At 39.1% G+C, this 27,086-nt stretch overlaps 1 protein-coding gene across 7 annotated transcripts in view; it reads right to left on the reverse strand.

Annotated features, from left to right (window-relative positions):
- Positions 1–27,086, reverse strand: part of ZNF521 (zinc finger protein 521) — a 230,234-nt gene that overhangs the window by 111,702 nt on the left and 91,446 nt on the right. For all 7 annotated transcript variants that reach the window (XM_064705994.1, XM_064706000.1, XM_064705995.1 and 4 more), the window contains 2 exons: positions 22,287–25,639; positions 6,051–6,135 (listed from right to left, as the gene is read on the reverse strand). In XM_064705994.1, coding sequence (XP_064562064.1) covers positions 6,051–6,135; positions 22,287–25,639 — 3,438 coding nt within the window. The remainder of the gene's footprint in view (positions 1–6,050; positions 6,136–22,286; positions 25,640–27,086) is intronic.

Consider the following 27,086-nt stretch of genomic DNA (forward strand, 5'->3'; position numbering starts at 1 on the left):
CAAATCTCAGCTAAGAGGGACTTTACAATACCAGATTTACTGTAGAGTGATCAAACTGACGTTCTGAAGATTTATTACTTGAGGTCAACGTGGTGCAACAAGTATTAGTAGCTCAGCACAGCTTTCTGCATAAGTGAAAGGAAAATCATGGGGTTTTAATGACCTTAGGCATTAGACAAATAATAGAATGTGTGAATGCCACATGCTATTACAACCATACAAGAATTATCTTGGGCTGATTTCCAGAAAGCTGATTGAGGTATTTCCTTTGTCTTGACATCAGTGATGTTGTCCCCACGTACCATAATGTACACTGCACAAATGTGAGGCAATAAGATGATTTATCTGTATAGGTTTATTATGCATGCGGTTAATACATGCATAACACAAACATGCACATCCACACAACACACAAGCATTTATACATATCATTGTTGCTGAAAAAATTGAAAATCATGACTTGCACCAAAATGTGTCTTTACATCCTCTAATGGTTACATACTACTTGTTATTTTAAAACACAGCTGTAAAATTTCTTTGCAGAGAAGTTAAAATGTTAGATTGCATTTTCTATATACCCTTCTTTTTAAACTCCAATTGTTTCAGCATAGATTTGGTAATTTGGGATTTGATGAAATATTTATTTACTGGTGTAAACTAGAATTCCTCTAGTCAGCTGTGGGATTGTTTCATCCTGTTTTCCCATTTGCTTTCTAACTTTAGTGCTCAGTACCTTTTTTTCCATTCCCTTCACTTCCTCCTCCTGCTCACACCTGCTTTCCTGCTCAATGTCACATAACATCCTTCACTCAGAGACAAACCCTCCACAACAGACTTCACAAAATGGGTTTTATACATGATACTGAAAAGGTTAAGAAAAGAAAAGTCTGTTTACATATCAGAAATGACATATTTAGAAACTGTCAAAAGTAGGGCTTCAAAAAGATACCAAATCCTTCCCCTTTGCTCCCCAGCTGTTCAGAGGGGCAGTGGTTCTTGCTATGACACTGGGGCTTGTTTTCCCCATCAACAAAAGTATCAGCAAACTACAAAGATTGTGGCTGTTTCCCCTTTTATCATTCTCTTTGTCAGCCTGATCAGTCCTCAATGGTAAATGTGCTGCTCTGTTGTGCACAGCCAGCGGCTCGCAATTTGCTCACTATGTTTCATGAGACAGTTGTTTGTGGCTGTTTGGAACACATTTACCTCTTTGGGGATTTATGCGCTAGTTGCAATGCCAACCTCCATAGTGATAGAAATTTCTTTCTAACTAAAATAGATAATTAGAAGCTGGTAATTATTGGTCAAGAATTATCAGAGTGAAAAAAATTAAGCTCTTCATAAATAGTTCTTGGCAATGTCATCTCTTTACATTATCTCACGCCTAACAGCACTTTACTCAGAGCACTTAAAAATTTACACTACTGCTGTTGAGCCCCATAATTTTATATGGAGTAATTCCTTTCCTGAACTCCCCCAGTTCTGAGCCATGCTGTATATACATTTGTTCAAAATCCTAGGCAACTGCTGCAGCACCTGTTTAGTCTATTTACACCGAACTGCATCAGATACTACAGATGTAAAGGAATGAGTTGAAGATGAAACAATGTTTAGCATGTCTGCTTGAAATAACAGTGAAAATAAAAGGAGGAGCAGCAGAGTGCATCAAACAGAACACAAACAATTGCAGACTCTTTTCATACTCTCTCAGGTCAAATGCCAACTGTAAACTATGTGATGAAAACAAAGGAATGCTCAAACACTTCTTTTACACAGACACTGTGTACCCAGAAATAGAATTTTCTCAAAGAAGCTGCTAAAAGTGCTATTCCACCCAGATAGAAAAGGTAGAAGAAAGACAAATGAAGAAATACCATTTATGCCAACACTTTCTAAATCTATATGAAGCCTCTTTTCCCACCCAAAAGCTGGAAACTGTTTCACCCACAAATTTCAATACACACACCAACAGATAGGTCTTAATTTGGCAATCATCCTTACAGTCATCCAAACAAAAGTACATACGTACGTCTAGGTCCAAAATAATGCCAAAACACAGGATGTATTTAAAAAAACCTACATTTTGCATTCCTGTCTGCTAGCATCCCCTAGCCTAGCCTGACTCAGTGTGTAGTTTAAGCTAACACAGGCTCTGCTGGATGAAACACAGTGTCTGGAAATGTGTGGACAGATCTGGCAGTCAGAACTGTCAAACTTTGCTCACTTAATGCAAGCAAGGGATTCCACTTCTATGCTTCTTTGTCCTCATCCATTCAAAGGAAAAGGCTTATTGCACTGTCCCATCATGAAGATGTTGGGAAGACTGGATTAAATACTGCAGAACAGTTCTAAAATGGAAAGTTCTGGAAGTAGTAAATGTGTAGTTACTAAAGGAAAGCTGCCCCTACAACATCTTTTTATTACATAACTTGTATAATGCAAATTGCATTGTTGTCAAAGATACTTAAGGTTACACTCGACTGGGTCATCGGCAGATTTTATTTTCCATTAGGTGGCATAATCCCTCTTGTTGAATTGATTGAAATGTATAATAAAATCTGAAAAAATGCTATATACTCTCCTAACAAAGAAGAGTAAGAGGCTTTTCAAATAGCCTCTAATCCCTCCTCCCCTGCTAAATGTCTAGTTGAGATTATATTTGATTAGACAAAAACACACACATACATACAACCTAAAAATACCTACCCTCAGTGGAGCTATTTTAGCCAACAAAGTAATTCCAGTTGCCTTATTTAAAAGCCTAAGTTTCACACTGGGGTTTTATAAGTATAGCTTTGCCTCAGTGACCTTTCATAATGCAACTTCTCTCTGTGGATGTTAGCGACATGAACTCGGTTTACTTATTAGGATCATGTGCAAGGGGCACAGTGATTAGATGGGACACCATCAACTTCTCCAGGCTTTCAGATTGCATCATGATGTTGAGCAGCAACTGTTTCCCTCAGCTGGCTGAGCATTATCTCTATCAGCGGTTCCCACTCATTTCTGAGTGGAGTTTGGCAGATGACTTTCCACTTTCACATTTGCCCCATGTCCCAGGTACCTCCCCTTTTCTCTTTTCTCTGAATTATGATTGTGGAGTCCTTCAGGTAAGAAGACACTAAACCCATCAATAGCCACAACACAGACAATGGGAATGTTTTACTGTGAGAGGAAATAACAGTTCCTGACACTATGCAATGATCTCTGTGAAGGCATTTATTGACCATACATCTGATCTAGGGATTATCACACCATTTGACTTGTAACTCCTGCCTTGCCACATTAACTTCCCCCTCTCTTGCATTTAAACTCTTTCCTTTCTCTGTGTCTTCCTGAAGCTTCCTTACTTTCCTTTTCCCAAAAAATCAAAGACACTACACCCTGTTCTGCCAATCCCCTACTAGGAAATCAGGGCAAGAAGACACATTTTATCAGATACATGTAAAAAAGGGAGGGACCAATCTGTTTAGGAAACCATATTTTTTTGTTTGCTTAATGTGCTGTGTCAACAAGCCAATATTCACTCTAGTGCTTAATCTGATATATTTCTCAATCTACATATTGATACGCATGTAGGTGACTACAGGTATGTATCATATATATTCACACAAATGTGTTTGTGTGCATGTTTTCTGTATTATGTATAAATTCTGTAAAAATACCTACAGATGTACATAAACTGAGGCTGGTTAAAAACAGTTTTATGTGACCCCTTGAACCTTTCTTTCTAGACAGAATGTGGTCTTGGAAAAAGGCCTGTGAACAATGATATAAATTAAAGGGGAGGGAGGAGAGTGAAATTAGAAAGATAGCTAAGGAAAAAATCCAATTAGTGGTGAGAAGACTAACCGAATTGGAGATCAGAAATTATTTTTCCTTGTGCTTCGATTCCGAGGTCACATTCAAAACTCTCCAGATCGCTGATATTCCTTTCACTCCACCCCAACACAAAATCCCCTCGCATTTGCTTAATCGAGGCTACATCATTAGGAGCTGCACTGTTAAGTCTGGCAGTGCAGATAAGAATCTTCCACTGAACACAGATTACCACACGCATGACCGGCAAATCTCCCTGCATGTTTTGCAAGCTCCTTTATTTCACTGGTAAGATTTTATATTAAGCACGTTTAAATCTGTGTCACTATGGTTATGTCATGAAGTAATATCATGCATGATTAGATAGAAGAGAGACAAAACAATTAAATATTTTTTAAAAGATTCTCATTCAACCTCATCCAGCTTTAAGAAATTAAACACAGGCAGTTAATAGCTCAGTTTAAGAAAATAAGTCTTTTCAGATCTGCAGGCTGAAGTCAGCTAAATGGATTTGTCCTGCTTTACTGACTCTCTCCCCATTTTGCTCCTCCCATTCTGACTCTTTAGTAAAACTCATCCAGCAAATAGAGGGAAAATAAATCTTAGTATTTAATGAAACAAGTGAGCTCCCATTCTTAAACTGTGTGGCAACTGGGAAGAGGGTGGCAAGCAAACACATCATCAATTCCAGCATCATCCCTTATAAACAGTGCCCATATTCCCCATCAAGTTTCAGCATCACTGTATGCTACAATTAGGAACATTTCAAACACTGGACTCAAACAAAACAGCAGAAATGGTGAATTCTGTTGTTAGTACCCTACTTTTAAATTCCATTACTGACACAGATTGAATACTCTGAAACAGCTGAAATTATCTTCTACCCAAAACCACAAGATATCAAAACTAAGGCTTAACCTAACAGGCAAATTTTTTGCCTCCTTTACAAAACCAGTTTGTCATTTCCATTTGTTCATTTTTATGAAAAATATAAAATGTTTATGCTCTAAATGTGTAACAACTTAAATAAAGTACCCACAGAAATAGGGCATTAAGTTTTGGCAGATAACTTTCTTTTACAGTGCAGCCAAATTGCTAAGTGTTCATGGAAGAAATCTGCATGTTACCTCGAAAGAAAAGAAAATATTACCATCAAACTTGAAAGTGGAAAAATCAAGCAAATTCTCTTCTGTTGGATAAGTAATTACCAGCGTCTCTACCATGTTTTTTGGTCTATGCTTTGTAAGATTTTCTGCTATTTTAGCAAGAAAACCAGTGTAAGAGAAGCAGTAAAAAAAATCAGTGGTATTAATCTCTGTTTTGAAAAGCGAAATTCAGAAAAAAGACAAAAAAAAAAAAGCCAGGAGACAATCCCGTCAATGTTATCTTATTAGTGAGCAAATGATGTGCTTGATAAATTTAATTGGCTGATAGAACTCTTAGTGCTATTACTGAGTAGTTACCAAATTGAAAACATTATGGGTAAACCTGGGGGAATCAGCAAATAATAGGAAAATATGAATATCAAAGAAAAAGCAGCTTTTGTTTTATTCCAATTTACAACTGTAACAGCTTTGTAAACATCAGGATTCAGGAATTCTAAAAGATGTTTTTTTAAATACTTGTACCTTAAAGAGTGTATTTCATTACTGTATACTACAATTCCTTACTTCTTCAAATAATTTATAGGATTTAATTGTGTACAGATACATTTAGGATTTTTTTCCAGACTGCTCAAACATAACAAACAATACTATTTTATGGCCATTTGAATTATTTATGTTTCCTAATGACAAAAACTCACCAGTTTTGATTTTGGTATTGAGGTGCTTGAGAAGTACACAGTAGTGTCATTACCATAATAACTTCTGAAATTAAAACCTGTCTAAAACTCCACGGAAAGCTAACATCCAGTTCATTAACCATTCCTGTTAGTTTGTTTTCAATAATGCAAAAATGATTAGAAGTTTAATTTGCTAATCACCTGTGTTTTGACTGGCAGTGGATATATAATTCTCTGCAGAAGTCTAAACTAGCCCTTGCAGAAAATAAAATATGCTAATGCTTTATCAAGTCTAATAATATGAATAAAAAAAATCAATCATGCCTAGGTTAATCATTTATGGATCCACAATTAATTTCTCCTTAACTCTGTTTAATTTTAGAGACAATGGTGATAAGGAGTAAGAAAAATGGCTATTTGTCTTTGAGAAATTTTAGTGCTCACTTACCAATCATGTGGTTTGCAACATGAACTTGGATATCCCACTCATTGTAGAAAACCATCTGACATTTGATGCACTGGTAGGTCTTCTTCTAAAGGAACAAGGGTAGATAAAATTAACTCAAACATACAATTGTAATGATTTCATTATAACTCAAAATACCAAGTTCACAGCAGTCATTTAAAGCTCTCCATCAATGCTTTCAGTAAGGCTTAATTATTAATATTAAAACAATAACACTCTGCAGATTATGTAGTACCTTTCATTTGAGTTTTCTGAAACTTGGTAGAGATTGTTGTCAACTTCCTAACTACATGAACACATCAGTATTACTAAAGCATCAGTTTCACGCTCATGGAAGGCAAAATGGAATGTGGATGTATGGGATGTAAGCCAAACAACACTGAAATCAATGTGGATCCTTCATTTTACACCAATGGATTCGATCCATTACAGAACAAGGCAGAAGGCAGGAAAAGAACACAGAAATGAGAAATATGTTTCTCTCATTTTCAGTGGGGCTGCAGAATCTCCTCTGCACCACACATTTTAAATGATCCATCAGACTGCCATTTTTCAAGGAGGAAAACCTCCCAGCTAGTCTGGACAAAAAGTCCCTATATCAGGGCATTTGCTTCAATAATATCTATTGGCAAGCCTGTACTAAAACTGGGAAGCCTGACTGGAAACTAGCCAGAGACCATGCCTTCTGGCCACATTAGATTGGGCTTGACTTACTTAAAAATTATGGTGTATACAGCTCAAATTTCATTATAAACTAGAAAATGCATTTGTCTGCTCAATTCAGTGCACAGAATACATTTTTAATTTCTGTCTTGTTGTCTTTCAAAATAAGATCTGCTCTTTCCCTTTTCTACAAGGTATATAACTTATCCAAGACATTTCAACATCCTAAAAATGTAACTGCATTTTCTTTGATTATTTTCTTGATCTGAATTGGCCAGAGAGTTGATATTGGAAAGCACTGTTTTAAAAGTGAAAACTAAGAGTGTATTCAAAGTAAAGTTGTTTTTTCCCTCATAAGATTTAAAATCTGCAGTTATCCAGGCATCTAATGAGACAAGCCAGATTTATAACATTATTCAATGGCATAATTGTAGTATCAAGGACTCAAGTCCTAAGGTAACAGTCCTGAAGAGCTCAATTCTTGTTTTGAAGATGCAATACTGTCAAGGTAAGCCCTGAACTGCCACATCAATGCAGTAACTCAAGAGACACAGATCTTTCTGAACAGCCACAGGCACCTTGCCTACATCAGCAAAAATAAGAAGAAAAAAACACAGAAAAACACATATTTTTTAAAGAATGTAAAGTCAAAAGAAGCTGGCACAGATGTATTAAATTGCAGATTTCCCATATATTAGTTGGAGAAGAAATAGGGTTCACTGGATAACGTACATCAAAAATACAGCCTCTCTTGTATATATTTAACTTGTGAAAAGTTTTATGCAGCTGGTATAATCAATTATATTTTTTTAAAGGTGTTGGATTTTTTTTACCTGACTCCAAACAGTAATAAAAACTTGCTGGATTTTTTATCAGCATCTAAATTTAGATGCTCAGTCCCTGACAGACAAAGTGGCCATCTATTAAGTATCTTTCTACTTCAAGCCTGTAGGCAGGAATATAAAGCATATGTTTTTTTGCCTTACCAAGTTAACTGAAAAATTAGTGACTAATCAAAGTCAACTCTGAAATTAAGTGTTCCTGTGGGCTCCTCTTTACAAATCTCCCATTGCTTCACATACACAGAGGATATTTTAATTTTCTCGATGACAATAAAATGTGCTGTGTCTCTTCATAGTGGAAACAACGATAAGCCTTTTTTGCTATTTTTAAATTAAACTTAGTTTTTCAAAATTTAGGCAAGTTAAATCATTATGTAGACAACCAAAAATCAATGGGCACCAAGAAACCACATCTGCTTTGACTTAGTGTTACTGTTATTATTGGTAAAGACAGCTGTTTTTAAAGATAAAATACTTATTCTCTTTTTTTGTTCTTGTGACAATTCTGGTATCATTGGTAGAAAATCAGATTCAGTCTAAGGATTTCCTATTATATATTGGTAAATTTAACCTTACTGCACTACATCTAGATCTAGCAAAGACCTCTAAATAATGACAGTCAAAATCAATGATTTATTATGCTAAGCTCTTTACAAGATGCTTTTTGATGCTGACATATAGAATAACAATATTGCATAAATAACAATCACTCTCCCTTTTTAAAAAACATTGTTTCCCTTTAGAACTAGTTAGAAAATATTTCTTGCTCCCTGATGACTGCCACTATGTATTGTTTATTAGCATACCCCTAGCATTATTCCTGATATGTGACTTTGTTGAAAAACAAAGAAACATAAATGTAATGGCTGGTCTTTTCTCTTGTTAGCAGAGCAATGCAGAGTGCATGTCAAGAATTGTCAGCAAAATTATGACTGATGTACATAAAGACAACACATACAAAGGTTGGGGATTTTTTGAAGTCAAATGCTAAAAAGCAAAGTGATTTGACAACAACAAAAAATAATAATTTACTAGCACTTACTAGCCTGTTCAAAATGATCTGACATATTTGCAGAATCACACACAGAGTTTTTCTTTTTATCATGAAGAGAAGATTGTTTATGTGACTGCTGCTTGATCAAGCACTAGTTCTTTTTTGTTTCCAAGCATACTCTAAAATGTTGACATCAACTTTTATTAGCTCAATAAACACTCATCTCAAAGTGTCTAAACTTGTGCATGATTAAGTTTTCATTTTAAAAGCATACTCAGTAAATTCCATTTACTCCTAGATTTTCAAAGTGATCAAACCCAATCGTTTTAACACCATGTTGAACAAACCCCACATACTTATTTCCATATGTTTCACATTCTAAGGAAGTCGTTGTTTGCTGCAAGTTGCACATTAGTCTCACAAGCTTTGTCAGAACCATGGGACACATAACTACTCGCAGGAGTTCCTGGGTCCTGATGTGCTTCACGGCTGATCCCAATTCCCTACTAGGATGAGATCTGGGGGGAGACCCAGCCCCTCCTCACACTGTGTTCCCAAAAGGGGGAAACTTGGGGGAATAAGAAAGAAAAGAACCCTAGTATTGCAGCTCCATGCCCCTTGCCTGGATAGGAAGGGAAGAAGCCTTGCAGCACTTGTGTGACACACCACAGGAGGAGAATTGGACTGCGACTCAAGGAGGCATTAGAATTTCTCTTGAGTATCTCCAGCCTTTGCAGAGCAAGATGGCTTTAACAGAAAGGAGCTCAGGGCAGTGACAGCCATCCTTGCTTTGTCCTGCTCCAGCTGTTTGCAGCAGGGAACTCTTGCTGAGCTCCCTTGCCCCTGCGCCCAAGCCACCAGCGTGTGGAGGACTCAGCAGGACTGAGCAGGCATCCAGGCCCTGCTGCTCCAGCTCATTGCCCTCAGCATATCCATGCCACACAATGAAGAGTGGTCAGTTAAGGGCACTCACACCCTAACCTGCCACAGCTGCTTCTCCCAAAGGATACCTGTCAGTCTCCTGAGGAGACAGAAGAATGACAATATTGTCATTTTTCCCTACAAACACAGAAAAAAAGCTGACACATATTTCCTGTAAGAGAGCAATTTCAAATCAGCAAGGGTGGGTCAGAGAATGCTCTTGCCAGTACATTCCTGCATGGACTCAGACAGGACCAGTTTAGTAAATGGAGAAGATGCAAAGTGTTCAAAACTGCTGTCTTGCAAAAACTCCCGAGGATTTGTTCCAGAGGAGAAAGGCACATGTGATTAAGAACGTGGTTTAACTTTTCCGTACTACTATTATTATTATTATTATCATCTCGTCTTTTAATAAAAACTCTCCAATCATCAAGCCCATAATCCTTCACTGAAGCCCCTCCTGTCAAGAACCTAAGTGCCAATTTGTCTCCTCCATGCTGAGTGTAAATCTGAGGCCCAAGTCATTCCTGGGGCCATTCAAAATCACTGTAGAAGAATAACTGCTTGGACAAATGTCTCACAAGACCATTGGGTGCCTGTTGCATTCCTCTTTTCACAACCAGTTTAAAGGCTTCCAGCATTCAAATCTTCCCTGTGACTTCATTTAAAGAGCTCTGGATTGGGCATATGCATGTGTCTCCCTAAACTTTTGAATAATTAATGTCACCTAGACCTTTAATTATTGTCCCAATCCTCACTTACCCCTCTGCAGTTTTCTGAATTTCTTTTCTATAAAGGTGCCCAGTGTGTCCATGTCATGCGAAATGAGACTTTGCTGCTTTTATAAACAGTCCAGGAATACAAATTTTCAATTGGTACTTCAATTCTGTGAACAGAATTTTATTTGCAACTAATAACAACTCTGCTAGAGGATTTACAGTTCTATTCAGAAGTGCTTCAAAAGTATGCAGAAAATACTTCTGTGTACACTTTTGTGCCCTCTGACTGTCTGAGGTACTGATACATTCTTTTTTTTCTATTCCCTAGCCTCATTATATTACTTGAAAATGAGCTGCATATGCTACTTATTGGCTCATGCTCCACCTCCTTGTCAAAATCATTCAGTATTTTATCACTTGCCTATTTTGTTCTGACATTTCCCCAGTTTTGTACTATCAGGGAATTTCATCACCTTACTACTTATTCTTTCTTCCAGCCTACTGATATGCTGCATAAGTTCAACAAAATTGGTGCAAATAATGATTCTTAAGGCTTTCCATTATTTACACCCCTCCAAACCAACCTGCCTCAATTCACAAGACTCTCATGCTTTTTGTACCCAAGATCGTGTTTCTTTTCTTTTTTAATCAAAGAAAGTATCTCTCCCTATGCCGTACTTATTCACCCAACAGATTAGTCTTTTGTGCTATACCATTTCAAAAGCTCTGCTAAAATCCTGGTAAATCATGTTTATAGGCTTCTCTGTCAGCACTTGTGGCTATTCTCTAAAAATACTCTTTATTGAAAATTTTAAGCGTGATCCTCCCTCTGTGAATCTTTGCCCTCCATCCTTCATTAAATCCAAACTTTCTTCTATCGTGTCTTTGATTAGCCTTCCTCTTCTGTTCCTCACTGTTTAAATCAAGCTCACAAACCAGTAACTTCATGCATAAGCCTTATATTCCCTGTTAAATGTTTGTTTAGTGTCCTTTTCCCAGGTTGTTGATGCTTCTTCTTAAAGACTGCAAGTTTATCCGCTTAATGTTTCCTTTTATCTTCAGCTGCTTTCACTGAGAATTTTGGAATGGATATTTCTGTAAGTAATTTATTGTGTATTATACTCCATTATATTACTTCTAATCTGTACTTCATTCTTCTCCATGGGGAGGAGATGCCACTAGCTCAACGACAATGCATTTGTTTAACAGTTCTGGTTTCCTTGATTACATATACCATTTCTGGATCTCCTGTACCCATGCCCCTTTTAACTGAATACCTATTCTCTGTATGAAATAACCAAAATATCACTTATAGCTTCTAATGCATGGCATCTACAGTCTCAGGCTTGCAGGCATCCCTAGTTTGTTCTGTACTCCTTTCACACTTCTCTTCCGCGCCTGATCAAAAATGGGTTTGATGTGTATCTGTTACCCCACTGATAACCTCCTGTTTACACCTAATTACATTATTTGCCCTTGTCACACTACTGAAGGGGACTTTCAAGGCTTTTTCCCCTCAGTTTTAGCACAGACTGAGTGTATGGATCAATAACAGAGCTGAGACAACCTGCTGTTGCCAAAAAAGAGTGATACCACACTTCTCACATCGTCTAATTCCCTTCTCCCATCAGTCATTCACTCAGTTTCCCTCACCTAAAGGGTGGAGTTAATTCAACCTTTTAAACTGACAGAAAAATAACCTGACAAGAGAAAGTGAACAGCATCTAAAAATCATATGAAAATAACAAGTTAAGACACTTAAAACTTGCACACTAACTACAGCAATTTGCCAGTGCTAACTCCTAATGCTAGCAGCTGATTTTTTTACATCATTATTTTATTAAGCATTAACAGTGTGCTTGGCCCTTCGTGATACACAAGAGCAACCACCATCCTAGCTTTGTCCACTTAGCCATTTTTCATCAGAGTTCAGATTAATTTTGACAGTACCTTAATTAAGGATTTCTTTCTTACCTTCCTGGATGCTTATTTTGTCAACCTTAAGCTCTTAAAAACTAAGCATATGTTAGCCAGTTTCACTGCATAGTTAGTTATTTGTCTTGTTTATGGGGCACTGTCATCTTCCTTTTTTCTTTTTAATTGACTAATCACCAACTCTTGTAATTGCTCACACAAAACCCATTAATTAGTATTTCCTCATTACTTTTAAAAACATGTTCATGGAGATTTTATGAGTATTTTTCTGTTCTGTTTTTGTTTATCAGGGCCTAAATTATAACAGAGTCTGAGTGTACATGTCTGTGGAAAGAAAACAATCAATCCCATAAGGTAAGCAAAATGAAAAATGGAAAGAAACATTATTTTTCCTCATTTCTTTCATTATGGTTATTTATTGCATCCACAAAATATATTGAGTCAGAAATACAAATGTTCATGTTAGCAGTCCTTACTTCTCTATTCTGCTTGAATTCATGGTCTGCTGTTCTGTCTTTCACCTTTATTCTGGAGTCTGTATTTAATCATGTCTGTCTTCAATGTCTCTTAGTTACAAACCTTTTCCTCCCCTAGCTGACGAAGAGCATTAGCTTGCAATGTCTCACATCCCCGCACAGAAAAAACCACATCTTGCCACATTTAAAAACTGCATCCCCTCCCTTTGAGATCTCTAATCCTTTAACTCTCTCTAGGCCTTTCAAACTCAGTACTGAAGTGAAATACCTGTCAGAAAAGTAACTCTAAAACCTGGCAGCACAAGGTTGTATATTTATTTTCTCTCTCAATTACTTCATATTAGGCTTATATAATTTATGAATACAAACAGCTTAAAGTACTGTGAACTTGATTTGGGATCTAAAAAGCAAATACAGTTCTTTCTGTCTTTCTGTGTGAGGGCCTGATCCTGGGCGAGGCTGAGTCTCCGAGCAGTGCACAGGTATCTGCTGAGCAGTGCTCAGGAATTTAGAGCTGTGTCAGCAACGGAACTTTCTGTCAGCATCCCCAGCCCTTTCTGTCCTCTTATATTGCACTTCAAACCAAAGGCAATGAGACCCTCTGAAGCCCTAGAGCAGTTAACCCATCCAGAAGCATCCCAACACTCAGCATCTGTGTCAGTGTGGCCATGGACATGAGGAAGAACTATGACCAACATGACACTGATAATTCTGCAGAGGAAGTGGCATCAAAGCAAAGGCAATAGAGTTTGACTTGGCAGGTCTGAGAATCAAAAAGCTGATATTCTGGGCAAGCTGATATTTTTTCCCTTTTAAAGTTGGGGTTTTTGCTTTGTTTTTTAAAAAAGGCATACTGAGACAGACTGTCATTCAATAAAGCCACTACTTTCTTCACCAACAATCAGCAACAGATGTAGGCCAATAAAATTAATAGTTTGCAAGTACGCACAAGAGAATACTCTTGTCTCTTTTCTCCATCACAGATTTTGCAAAAGCTCTCTGGATTTTAACAGAAAGGCAAAATCAGGAGCTTTTTATATACCTTTTTTTTTTTTAATTTAAACACTACAACTGCTTTTCTCCCACTCTGTGGAGAATTAATGCTGATTAATTTCACTTTCTAAAGTGTGACTCAGGACCCTCCCCCTACCCTTAATTGTCCACTTTTAACTCAAACTGAATTCTGCACTATTACTTACCAAGATAATTTAATCCTACAGAATGGAACTTGTGCTCAAAAATATGCAACATTAATATTAATGTACAAACAGAAATATATTACTCATACATAATATATAAGAAATTAATTTTCATTGAAGTATCAAGAGAAGGAGTAAACCCCTTAGATCCTTCTCATGCAATTAGCTCTGCACTTGGGGAAGTCAATGGGACTTCACAAATGAGGGCTTCACATGATAACATGGGCAAGACCGGGGTTTTAAAAAGGCACTACAAAATATGCCATGAGCAGAGTCATGCAATCATATTGCTGTGATTTTTAGTTCTACCCTCTATGGCTACACTTAGGCCACATCAACATGAACAAATACACGGGTAGCATCTGAGCAAGCACACAGCTGCTGACACTGCAATGACGCTTGACTGTGTGCCCAGCTGAAAAACTTCCTCTGGGGCACTGCAGCTGCCCAAGGAAGTGGTGTACCAGCAAAACAAGCACTCTGCTCAGCCACTCTTCAACCCTATCCACAATGATTTGTGTCTAACTGGCTTTTTTCCTGTGAAGAAATACTTGCTCTCCTCTAAGGGAATTAAGGGAACTTCACAGAATTGCCTCTGTCCTATTTCATAATCTTTTACTTTCACATTAATTCTTAAAATACCAGCAGCTCCTCTTAGGTACATCCTGTAAAAAGCTCCTTTTTACATGGGGCTTCAGTCTACCATTTGCCTATCTAAAAAAAAAGAATTGCAGAATTTGTTTGAGAAGCAGAATGCCAGACTTCTAGGTTTGAAGGACTTCAACCACTCAACCACCATCATACAAACCAGCTGTGAAGCAGGGAGCATATGAGAAATGAGGAATTATGGTTAAGACTGATAGTTTGGGAAAATCACCAGGTGATGCAGACATTCCCTGCCTAGTCCTGTGAGAGAAGCACCAAGAGGCAGAACAGGATCAATTACAAGTTGACCACTGTCAAGGATGGTTGCAAGGATTTGTAAGCAGACAGCCACGTTCCTATATGTTGGCCCTAAACCTATTCCAGCCATCAGATAAGAAACCAAGAGGACTGTTGTAGCAGTGGTAAAGCAAACACAGAAGGAAATCTGGAAACCAAAAGTTTCAGATCATTCTTTGTTGGTGAAACACCCTGTTTCCTACTGGAAAATGTAGAGAGAAAGAGGTGGCCTTCCAGATATGAAAAGCCATTAGATGTACCTTTTTACAGACAGAATGCTGTGAAACATCTGAATAATAAGCAGAAACCAGAGGAAATGTATCCCAACACAGGACACCAAAATTGTGTACATATAATCAAAGGGGATAAATAGCTCCATTCTCTCCTACCTCCTACCTTGTTTTTGAGTACACAAGCAGAAAGTCACTTTGAAATGGCTGCACTTCTAAGTGGCAGTATTTCTAAGACACTCTTTAAAGGCATTTCACAGGCATTAAAAATAACTCCTAGAAGTGCACATTATTATTGGTAGGACTAAACTGAGATGCTCAGTATCAGGAAGGGCCCTGCTCTTTCATTCACTGACTTATGGAGCCATATACCAGCAACAAAGGTTTATCCACCAAGGAACAACAGGATAACGACAACATACTTCTGGTAGGGCCCAAAGATGGGCAGAAACCACAGAAGAACAAAATGGCTGAGGTTGATCTCTGTGGACTCTCTGGTCCAGTCCTCCTGTTCAAGAAGGGTCACCTAGAGCCAGACCACATCCAGATGACTTGTGAGTATCTCAAAGGGATACACAACATGTCTGGGTAACCTCTGCCAGGGCTTGGTTGCCCTGTAAGTGTTTCCTAATGTTCAGAGGGAACCTCCTTTGTGTCCATTTGTCTCCTCTGCTTCTTGTCCTAGAATGTCACACGGTGGATGTTAGCAAGCGACAAATCTCTGCTGTCATACTCAGCAAAATATGCTGTATAAAATAGTAAAGGTCATATTTTTCCAATATTTTGTAATACAGTGCAGGAAACAGTACTAACAAAATATGGCTTTGGCAGGACAAAAAGGTATCTCTCAATTTTGAACCACCAGGCATAAAATCAACTATCTGCTATCACAGAGCTCTGGCAGGTCAAAGAACAGTATCCTTTAATAAGATACTACATGTCAGGTGGTTTTCTTATGTTCATTCTGTATAACTTCCTGAAACAAGCATAACTGGGGCTACATACCCATGTTAAATTAATGGTTAGCCCATTTTATTTCCCTCATGACAGAGTAACAAATCTGGGTGTTATCTTTGTTGTATGAGACAAAAAAATACACATCATATATAACAACTTTATTGAGGAGTGGTGAAAAACAGTTCTCATGTACAGTCACTTAAGAAGCTGGCCTGTGAGTCTCACAAAGAGCAGATCATAGTTCCTCCTATAGCTTCATTTCTTGTGTTCACTTGACTTTTGCATATAAAACAGGTATAAACTTCAGCTACTGCCATCTTCCTTGTTTGGATCTCTTAAAGGCCTCTCTCCTATTTGGATTCTGTTGCCTTCTGGGTCACCTGTCTTCCCAAATATTGTAACAACTTCATAGGCTTTGAGATTACTGCTAATCTATGAATTTTTTCCCTGAAATTGGCCAAGAGTAGTCCAAAAATAAGAGGTAGAATTGAGAAAATCCTCTAGAGGTCTGCAAACCAGCAGACAAATAGAGATATGTAATGATTTTCTGTGTCTTGTTCCTAAAGATGATCAGGCTAGAAAATTGTGTGAAATTTCTTCTAGTTTCTACCCAATTCTGAGATCAGAATACAAACACTCGTCACTACTGTGATTTTCCTGTGGGGCTGTGCAGAAATTGTGGCATTCCATACCAGCCCGTTGGCCAGCAGGTACAAGTACAGGAAAAACCCCAAAAGAACAGTGGGTGCACAGCTGAGCTGTGGGAGCATACAGCTCATGGATGTTTTGTCCCATGAAGCTTTGCTGAATCTACATCTGCCCTCTCCAGAGATCTTTAAGGACTCCATCCACATTCCTGTGACCCTCTATGGTTCTTCTGTGTTTCTTCAAGCACACATTCCACCCCCCAACCCTGGTTCATTTTAAGGAAATCTTGGTTTAGTGCTCTTGAAAATTTTGGAGAACATGTTATTCTTTCATCCTCTCCTGCAAAGTTTTCCACAGGTGTGAAGAAGACGCCTCTCCAAATTCCCCATCTGAAGCCTCTGACAAATAACAAGACAGACAAACAGCATTAGATTTTAATGATCAGTGGACAGGAAACTAAGAAAATTCACTACAATTTTCCACCTTGTTTCTGTTCAGCAGCTCCCAGCCAACATGGCCTTCCTTTCACAGACTGAACTCATGGTGCCTGTGAGGTGAGAAGTTTGAAGCCTAACTTTGGTAGGATTTACAGGAACAGGATAATAATACTACCCGTGTAAAATTCAAAGAGGATCCTGATAGCTCACCATCAGACAAAGAGAAGAGAAATGCTTAAGCTGGACCTTATCAGCCAGTTCATGGTAGTGGCACTGGCAGAAATTAAAGCATAGTGCAAAGTGGAGGTGGCCTACTGTGGCAAAAAACCCCAGGCTAGCCCTTCCTAAGAACAGATATGGTCACACTTTAAATAATACTTTCTTGAAAGCAGTGTAAAAAATGATGCCAGAAGACAAAACTGGTATTTTTAGTGAACTCATTTTGAAACTCCAGAACCAGAAAATATGTTTGTCACAGATTAGTTCCACAAACTATTTCAAAGCCAAATCTTTGTGCCAGCAACAAACCTTCTTTACCTTTTTCTATCCCTGGATCCAAAATACGGCATGAAAATCACTTGTTCTGGGCCTGGATTCACTGACAGGAAACCCAAGGCACTACTTATGTTTACATTACAAGTTTATGTGCTTATTCATAAAAATCCTGTAGTCAGAATGATCAGCTTGGACTGCTGATGAGGAGGATTATTTTAATTTCTTTATGTATTTCAATTAAATGCGTGAGTATAGATTTCAGTGCATTTTTTCACTTAAAAGCACTGTGATTTATATTGCTAAAATGCTATTGCTTGCCCTGCCAAAAGCATGCATCTGGGAACATTTCTGGGTTGCTTACAGTCTTTTCTCTCTTCTTTCCGCCTCTGACTGCCAGTGCATGCTGTTGAAATAAACCAGCTACTTCAAAAGGCAGTTCCTGTTTTCTGTCTTTGTGGGTCTGGCAGTGTTTTGAGAAGTGGGGGGAAGAATAGTAAGAGAATAAAGGTAGATTCAGAGCCCATGAATAAATAAAGAGAAAAAGAAGTAATGATAAAAGAGTACACCTACCTGAGCTCCATTCTTTCTCCCAGGGTGATACCATTTCTGGATTCATCTTAAGACGAAGAAGTTGAGTTTCAAGGAGCCAACAGCTCTCCACAGCATCTGAATTTTGTGACCCACATCTCTGAAAGCTCGTAGTCAGACTGCACTTTCATGGCCCCTTCCAGAACAGTGCTGTGATATGCCCGGTGTCCCCTGCTGTGACATGCCCATCCTGGCATACAGCTCTGCACAACCACAACAGGACAGAAGAGCAGCCCCAGATTCTGCTCTCCAGCTGGTGTGACAATTGCAAGCTCTCTCCTTTGTCCAGCATTTTTGATACTCTCTGAAATAGTGAGTTTCTGCAAATCTTTTGCCACACCTAAATAAGCATCTTCACTCCTGAAGTGATTTGGCTGTGTACTCATGCTGCTCCTTCTCTCCTCAAGACCAGAAAACCCAGCGAATTCTTGTATTATTAATGAAGGACTGTCTGCATTGCCACAGGTAATACAGTATTCACATGAGCTTCACATTCATGGAACAAAGTGATACAGAAGCAATTACGCTTCTACTCTGAAAGTCACCAACAGGACCCCAAACTGAGCACAGTTGCACATGTGAATGCTCTACCATAATTTAGGTTTAGACATTAAACTGTAGGTGGAAGCTCAAGTCCATTCCCTCCTCCCTGCCAGCTAAGAAACAGACAATATAATTTATTGCACTGTTATGCTGGTGTGATTCAGCAAGTACAGAAGTCTTGCAGCTTAAGAAGTGAGGGCACAATTTCTGCTGAGTCAAGAGTTCTCTCATTAGGTGCCTGACAGCATAATAAGGAAGAAGAACAGAGTCAAAGCCACACAGAAAGCCACACAGATTTTCTTGAACAGATTTTCATCTTCCAAGTGTTTTACAAAAAGTGTATTGTAAATAAGCATGGAAACACACTTTTCAGGAAATATCTATCTTATATTCTGAATAAGGAAAATGAAGCAGAGATGTTCAAGCAGTTTTGACCAAGTCAGCAAAGCAAATGAGTGACAGAAAAAGGTCTACTTCCCAATTCACCAGCACACCAGATCTTGTTCTCTGCTTTTAGACAGTAACTATCACTAAGGTTATCACCCTAGCCCAAAAGTGTGCTTGCAGTGTGATTCAAGATCTTTACAAGAAATCTAAAACCAGCTGAATCCAGCACCTCATTAAAGCTCAAAGATCAATTTGCAGATCTACACATTTTAGAGCTCTTTCAAAAGCTGTTGTTCATCTGTCTGTTTAAGTCTGTGTGATAACTTAGGGGTACTACATTCAACAGTGTGATGGACTTAATGATTTCTGACCTGCTCCTTGACTCATTGCAACCAATGATGAGCACTAATCATAATTTTCCATCCCAACCAGAAGGTAACTTTCAGTGAAGACGATTCAGGTCAACATTTTTCACTCAGCAAGTGGGGTCAGCTCAGGAAGTGACAGCTGAGCTGAAGACATTATACTGTGATAAAGCAATTGCACCCTATCACATCACTGAGAACAGACTAAAAAGGGAAATTTTCTAGTTCAACCATGAGAATATGCAGCAAAGAATCTAGAAGTGACACCTCCAGTGTGATATTTTATCCTAAAAAGGTATCTTCTAATACTCTTATCATTGAAATCTCTTACTGAGCAAAAAGAGGTATTCAGCAATATTAATAGTCTGACAACTCACCTCATTTATGCAAGATACCTATTTTTCTTGCCTTAGGAGTGAAATACTCTTTATATATAGGTTGAAATCTCAAGCCACGTGACTCTCAATAATGCAAATGAAACTTTCACTCCTTGATATTATTAATACTGTTTGGTGAAAATTTCCCCAAAATTGCATGTTTAAGTAGCTGCCTTCAACATCCCCTTCAGTTCAGGAAACATCCTTCCAGTGGAGGATGACAGCCAGTGACTAATAATAAATTTTAAAAATGCATTTTTTAATTGTTTTTACTTCCCTCAGTCTGGACATCTAATCTATAGTTTTAAACATCTACACATTCCCACTTCAAATTTTGATTCTCATTGCTACATAGCTTGCATCACTAGAATTTGAACCAGTAATATCTACTCGAAAAATTAATTATCCTTCAGGATTTTACAAATGTGCATTTATGGTTTCCAGAACTACCAATGCTCTATGAGGAATTTGATAGCTTTTTCTTCCCAGGAGAAAAGAATCTGAAAGTCTGCATTACTATGTGGACACCAGAACCATAGACACTGAAAATTCAATTTACATCCTCAGAATGGAGGTGGGGGGTAAATGGTGATTTAAAGGAGACAAATGCTATTCACAAATGTGCAGTTTAAAAAGCTTTTTCGTCTTAGATACACTTTTATATAAAAATCAAAAGGATTAAGAAGAGGAACATGATGCCAATTAGCAGTGTAACTAAGAACTCGGATTATACCTGATCCAAGTACAGGAAGATTCACTAATGATACTGAAGGTAACTGATCTTATACCATCACAAAGGACTCTCTTTTTGTCTAGTTTACAAGCAAGAGAAAGACAAATTGGTAGCATCTTAGCGTGGTAAGTGACTTAACACATGATTCTGATTGTGCTTGAGGTAGCAGCAATTGGCTTCCAACATGACTGGGAAGAGGGATTTCATGTAGTCAGTCGATGCAAGATGACAGAAACAGAAACCAGGGTGACTCTGAACCTATCAAAAACATGCAGCTGGTAATCCTGTTGTTCCAACTGAGCAGCAGTGGAACACAGCTAATGGGAGCCACTCCTCTTCCCTCTTCTTTAAAAAGATGCTTTCCTCAGACCTCAGGTTCACAGTCTTACAGCCTTCCATAAATTCCACACCACACCCCATCCTCAGGTGTCCCCTACCACCAATGAGCAAACTGGGGATAAAGTTATGAAAGCACAGGGCCTTTCCTGGGGAGGTGCATCCTGCCTGGTACTTCATCCTGAACTCTCAGCTCCAATTCTCTCTTCATGGCACTCCAGGTTCTGTGCTACTTCAGTGTCCTTCTCCCAGCCTATCTTCATCTACGTTCTCAGAAGCTCCATCAATACCTACCTCTTGGTCCACATATGCTGGTGTATCCTCACTCTTCCCTCTCTGCATCCCTCCTGCCCTCCAGTTTGCACAACACTGTTGGACAACATGCTGAGAGATGTCTTTCCCAACAGATGGGCTCACAAACAGGGAGTGAGGAAGGTGATGGAGGAGCAGCAGCTCCCTAGCCACAGGGTATCCATACACATTCACAGCAATTCACAACATGGTTGCACCATGTTTGCATCATTATTGGCTAAAAGCTTTCTTGAAACAAAAGCTGTTATTTCTTAAAATTTGCTTGTGCTGTGTTTTTAGACTTCCTGAATTATAAGATGCAAAATACCATGCTTAAATATTACCTCTAAGTCATTCTAATGGTAACATTTCTGAAGATAAAACTGATTCCCTTCCCTCAGTACACGACCCCCTCACCTCCCCACATACAGGCATCATTACTTGGTCACTGGTGACTGAGGAAGCAGATTACATCTTTCAAGAGTTTGATATGTACTTTCTAAGTTATGCTGCATGACAGAATTTCAATCATTAGGCACTAGGTGTTTCAGTGACTTCAAAATGTTCTTCATCAGGAATGGAAAGGAAAAACCAAAGAAATTGCATCCAAAGGACCGATTTCTCAATTTACCCTAGGCTACTGTTGCACTTCTACTAAATCAAAATATGCTAGAAGAGGGAGAAATGAAAGTCTACAACACAATTAACAAAAATACCCTCAATTTGTTGCTCACAAGTATTTTTTAAAAAAACAATCCCTTATGCCAGCATTTTGGCTCACTGTGTCTACTCCTCTGTCATTAATGCTCTCTGCCGTAAGCACAACTCCTAGCTGGGGATTCCAATGCGTATGGGAGCTAGGATAAGATTCCAGATCTCAGTTGTGCTGGCATGAAGATAGGTCTCCTCAGTGATACAGAAGACAATATCCTAGGGAGACTGGAATAAGTCCTATTCCACAAAATTCAATCCAAGATGTAAGGCATATCAAGCAGCAGGTAATTACTAGCTAATGGCTGTGGATGGAAATGTAACATGGATCAGCCTAAGCATTTCATGACAAGTGACAAGACAGCTTGAAAAAAGGGAGATTTTTTCCAAAAGGATGGAAGGTGTCAAGAGCAAAGAAAAAAGGGTTACCTCTTCAGTTTGGGAGGGGCTGATTCTAGGCATTGGAGATACTTGAGGCGTTTTCAGCTGTGTACTGTTGCTGTCCGGAACAAGCTCTCTGTGGATTGACTGAATATGGTTTTGGAGTTCAGTTTCTGATTCAAACTTTACATTGCAACTAGAACAGCGAGTCTTCAGTCCCCCTGCCTTGCTTTTGTTCTCAATGGAACTCAAGTTCTCATTTTGGCCCATGCCTTGTCTGTTACTGCTTGAAGGGATGTTGACACTCGGACTACCACTTTTACTGAGATTAACACAGCTAGCACACAGACCATATGGCAGACCGTTGATGTCAAGTTTCACTAAATCCTGTTTCGAACGGAATTCCTTCAGGCAAGACGCACACTTGTACAGTTTCTGGAGATGCTGTGCACGTCCCGTGGACTGCACAGCAGAACCATTTCCAGTTTTCTGCATATGGAACGTGCCATGGATTTTCAGCTCCAGCGTGGAGGTCACTGTCTGCATGCACACCACACAGCGGAACCCCGTCAAGGAGTTCCTCAGGTCAGGGTGCATTTGGCAATGCTCTAAAAATTCCTCCTCACTCTGGAGGGGCATCTTGCAAATCCTGCAGTTTCCAGTGTCCAGGCTCTTACTGTGTGTGACCTTATGTTCAGTAAGAGTCAGAAGAGACGGAAACCTCTCACCACAGATTGGGCACATGTAGTGTTTCACTGGTCCCAAGTGTGTCTGCATGTGCTCTCGAAGCCCATTTTCAGAGAAGAATGTTCGAGAACACACATTACACTTGTAATTCCCTTTAATGAGCTCAGCCTTTTTCTTCACTATGGCGCTTTCTCCAGGTCGAATGTTGTGGTCTCGCAGCTGGTGATTCTGCAGGAGAGTCTCCATGGTGTAAGCTGCACCACAAATGTCACAGCCATACATAGGTTCAGATGTGTCCACATCTTCTTCACTGCCATCGTGGCTGTTATGGGACTCCTGGCTATTTGTCAACAAGGTCTGGAGTTCCACTTCCTCTTTCTGAACTTGCTCAGATGCCCCATTCGTTCCACAGTTTGGAGTTTTCGTTTCAAAAACACAATGTTTTTCCCTCAAGTGCTTTTCCAGCAAGATGATTGCATGGAAAGCTTTGCTGCAGAACTTGCAGTTGTACTTCTTGCTGTGTGTAGTGATGTGACACTGCAGCTCCACCTCTGTACCAAAGGATTCACCACAGAAGATGCACTTGTGTACTTTGCCTTGGTTCTCCAGGTGGTTGTGCTTCACATGAAGCTGTAGGTCAGTCTCGTTGCGGAAATCCCAGTTGCAGGATGTACATCTGTATACCTTCTTCTCATTGCTGTGCTTCACAGCCAAGTGCAGCTGAATGGAGACTTTGGAGTCAAAAACCTCTTGGCACAAGGTGCAGCGGAAGAACACGAATGTATGCATGTCTAGTAGGTGTTTCTGCAAGTCATCCACAGAAGTAAACTGCTTGTCACAGCTTTCACAGATGTAGTAGGTTGAGGTGATCATGAAATGAATGGTAACATGCTTCAGCAGTGACTCCTGATTTGGAAACTCCTTGTTGCACTGAGGACAGGTCAGTTTTGGCAGGACAGTGTCAAGGTGTGTTTTCAAATGAGTCTGAAAACCATCCAAGGAAGTATACTTAGCACCACACTGATTACAAATATATTCCCCGGCAGGACGAGGAGGAGCACCTCCAACTGCCTGCATCATCTTTAAAGAGGTCTGCTCAATGGCTACAGGAGATAATGGGCTCATGGCTCTGGACTTTTTCCCATTGTGGATGTAATTCAGCGCCAAAGGAATGTTCTTATGGTTCTCCTTGATATGCTTGTTCAGTTTAAGAACACTATTAAATATTGGAGAATTGGTACAGTAAGAACAAGAATACACTTCCACCACTGGATCTTTTGGGGTTCCGAGCACAGGAGAACCAAAACGGGAACTGCTAAGATCACAATGGACTTGTCTAATATGCTCTTCCAGGGAAGAATCTGTAAGAAATCCCATGTAGCAATGGGGACAAAAGAATGCATTACTGTCCTTAGCAGCAGGGTTGGCAAATCCATGAGAACATCGGATGTGTTCCTGAAGGGTGTTGAGGTCATTGAACACTTCAGAGCAGAAGTTGCACTGGTAGACCATGGCTGGCATGGTAGAAACAATCAGTGCTGGGTCTGGAGCTTCATGGACTTGCTTAAGATGTTCATTCAGATTGTAGAGAGATGGCAATACCTCCAAACAATACTGACAGATATGGGCTTGTTCAGGTTTATCTAAATGCATAGTTTTCAGGTGTATCTGCAAAACTGCAAGGCTGGAAAACAACTGTTTGTTGCAATAAATGCAGCTATAAGTAACTTTTGCCTGCTTACTTGAAGGACCAGTGATATCTGGCACTTGCTGAGCTGCCCGCTTCCTTCCACGACCTTTTGGTATAGGAGGAGCTGTTTCCACCATTGTTGAGCTATCCACCGAGAGATTTGAATCTGGGGTAGTGCTAGAGACTGATGTGTACCCCACAGTTACCAAAGACGGGCTGTTGCTGTGGTTGCACGACTCTGGCTGCTGGTGACTGTCCATGTGGCTGTACAGCTCTTCCACAGTGTGAAAGTTCTCAGAGCAAATGCTGCATGAATTCTTCTTCTCACCATTATGAGCCTGCTCCATGTGATTTACTAGGGACGTCTCCTCTACAAAGAGTTCATGACAGTAAACACACTGAAGAGCAGATCGGTCTTCATTAGGGGAACACTCAGGGTGACATTCTGCAATGTGTTTCTGAAGATCTTCAGGAAAATCAAAGCCTTCTTCGCACTGACTGCATTTCTGAGTGTCTTTCATTTTCCAGTCCTCCATCCGGGAAGCGGACTGGGAGCCATCTTTGTTCCTCTCATGAACCTGCATGTGTCCATGCAGTGAACTAGAGGACAGGAACCCACGTCTACAAATGGCACACTTATATGGCTTGTTGGACGTATGAGTCTTTAAGTGAATTTTAAGATGATCGCTCCTTGAGAACGCCGCATCACACTCACTGCAGTGATACTTCTTGTCTCCCGTGTGAAGCTTTATGTGGCGGTCCCTGCTCCGTTTGTGTTTGAAGAGGCGGCTGCAATACGTGCATTTGAAAGGGAGCTTGTCACTGTGACTCTGCTCGTGGTGCTTTAAGTAGCTGAGGCGGCTGAACGACTTGTCACAGAACTGGCACGGATAGGGCAAACCTGGGCCTCCTTCCTCTTCTCCAAAATCACAGCCTTCTCCATGGCTCGGGGAAGTCTGATCCTTGCTGGAAGGCGATGATGCTGGCCATGAGCAAGAGGGGTCATCCTCAACATCCACTCCGTCTGAAATGAGAAAGAAACATGCCCACAAGCTTAATCCCAAGAGTAAAAAGGAGCTAGGAAATGCATACGAATAACGCAGGGCTGCTACTCTTAAATAGCTAAAACACTAAACTCAGACTAGAACATCTCTTACACTGATATCAACAGTTTCAAGACCACATTTATTTTTATCATACTGTAAAACATTAGAAGTTAATAAATAGTTCTGTGCCTATATTAACTTTTTATTGCTTTTTTATCATTCTTTCTCAGTTGCAGGATATGTATTATACATTGACAATTTTATTAAAATGCAGATTTTTATATATTTAACGTTACTTTTGTATCCATTGTAAAATTATTTGAGCACCTGTGAGCACCTGAAGAGTCAAAGGAAGGGAGAAAATATTACAGGAATGCTTTGAAATGAACACAGTCAACCCACATGCCCAATATTTACTGAAAAGATTTGCACTGCTTTGCCACAGGTTTGTGGTATTTTTTTCCTTTGATTCTGAACACAGGAATCTTTTAAAGTCTATTTCTGAGACAGACTTGGGTGTTATTCTAAACAATAATAGGAAAAATTACAAGGGAGGAACAGGACAACAATATAAACAATGATGTTTTCTCTAATAAAATGCAACCAGATTTCTCCAATAATGATACAATTCAGTTACTAAAAGCCAGCAGCTGGATCATTAAATGTTCAAAACAATCCAACAAACCAACAACCAGGATCAAGGAAAATGGGAAAGTGTCATAAGGGTCAGCCATCAACAGCATTTTTTTTTTTAAGTTCAAGAGGTTGCCCACCATTTCTTCCTTTTTTGCAAAGGCCTCAGCCAGCTGAACTTCCTCAGTACAACAGAACCTGTACTGTAAGGTGATCACAGACAAAGCAACTTGTAAAAAACTGGAAACAGGAAAAATGATAAACATTTATGGTAAAAGCTGAAAGATTTATGAGTTACCAGGAAAAGACAAAGCAGAAATGCTGACCAGATAATAAACGGACTAGTTATCTATGCTATTACCTCATCTCTAAACAGGGAAAGTTGTAAATATTTTTTTCAAGAGATATGCTGTACAATTTTTGCATCTTTCCTTTTAAATGTAGATAACTATACTTCAATGATCATACTTGTATTAACCTAAAACTTCTTTAAAAATATTAAAAGCATGTTTTTAAGATCACTCTACATCAAATAATTCTTCCATTCCTTTCCAGGGGCAACGCTTGAGGTTTTTTTCCTTTTAAAAGTAAAACTGACTACAGTAACACTACAGGAAAAAAGATACAATAAACCCTTGAAAAATATCTTTCTAAAGGTATTCTTGCAAAGTAGAAAGTTTCCTAACATCTTCAGCCTTCTCTCAAGAAATTTACTTCAACACCACAAAAGTTAGAACCGGCCTACATTATATAAACAAATTCCAAGCCTGCTTACTTTAAGGTAAAGAGATT

The sequence above is a fragment of the Zonotrichia leucophrys genome, chromosome 2 (genome assembly GCF_028769735.1).
Source record: "Zonotrichia leucophrys gambelii isolate GWCS_2022_RI chromosome 2, RI_Zleu_2.0, whole genome shotgun sequence".
Classification (NCBI taxonomy): domain Eukaryota; kingdom Metazoa; phylum Chordata; class Aves; order Passeriformes; family Passerellidae; genus Zonotrichia; species Zonotrichia leucophrys.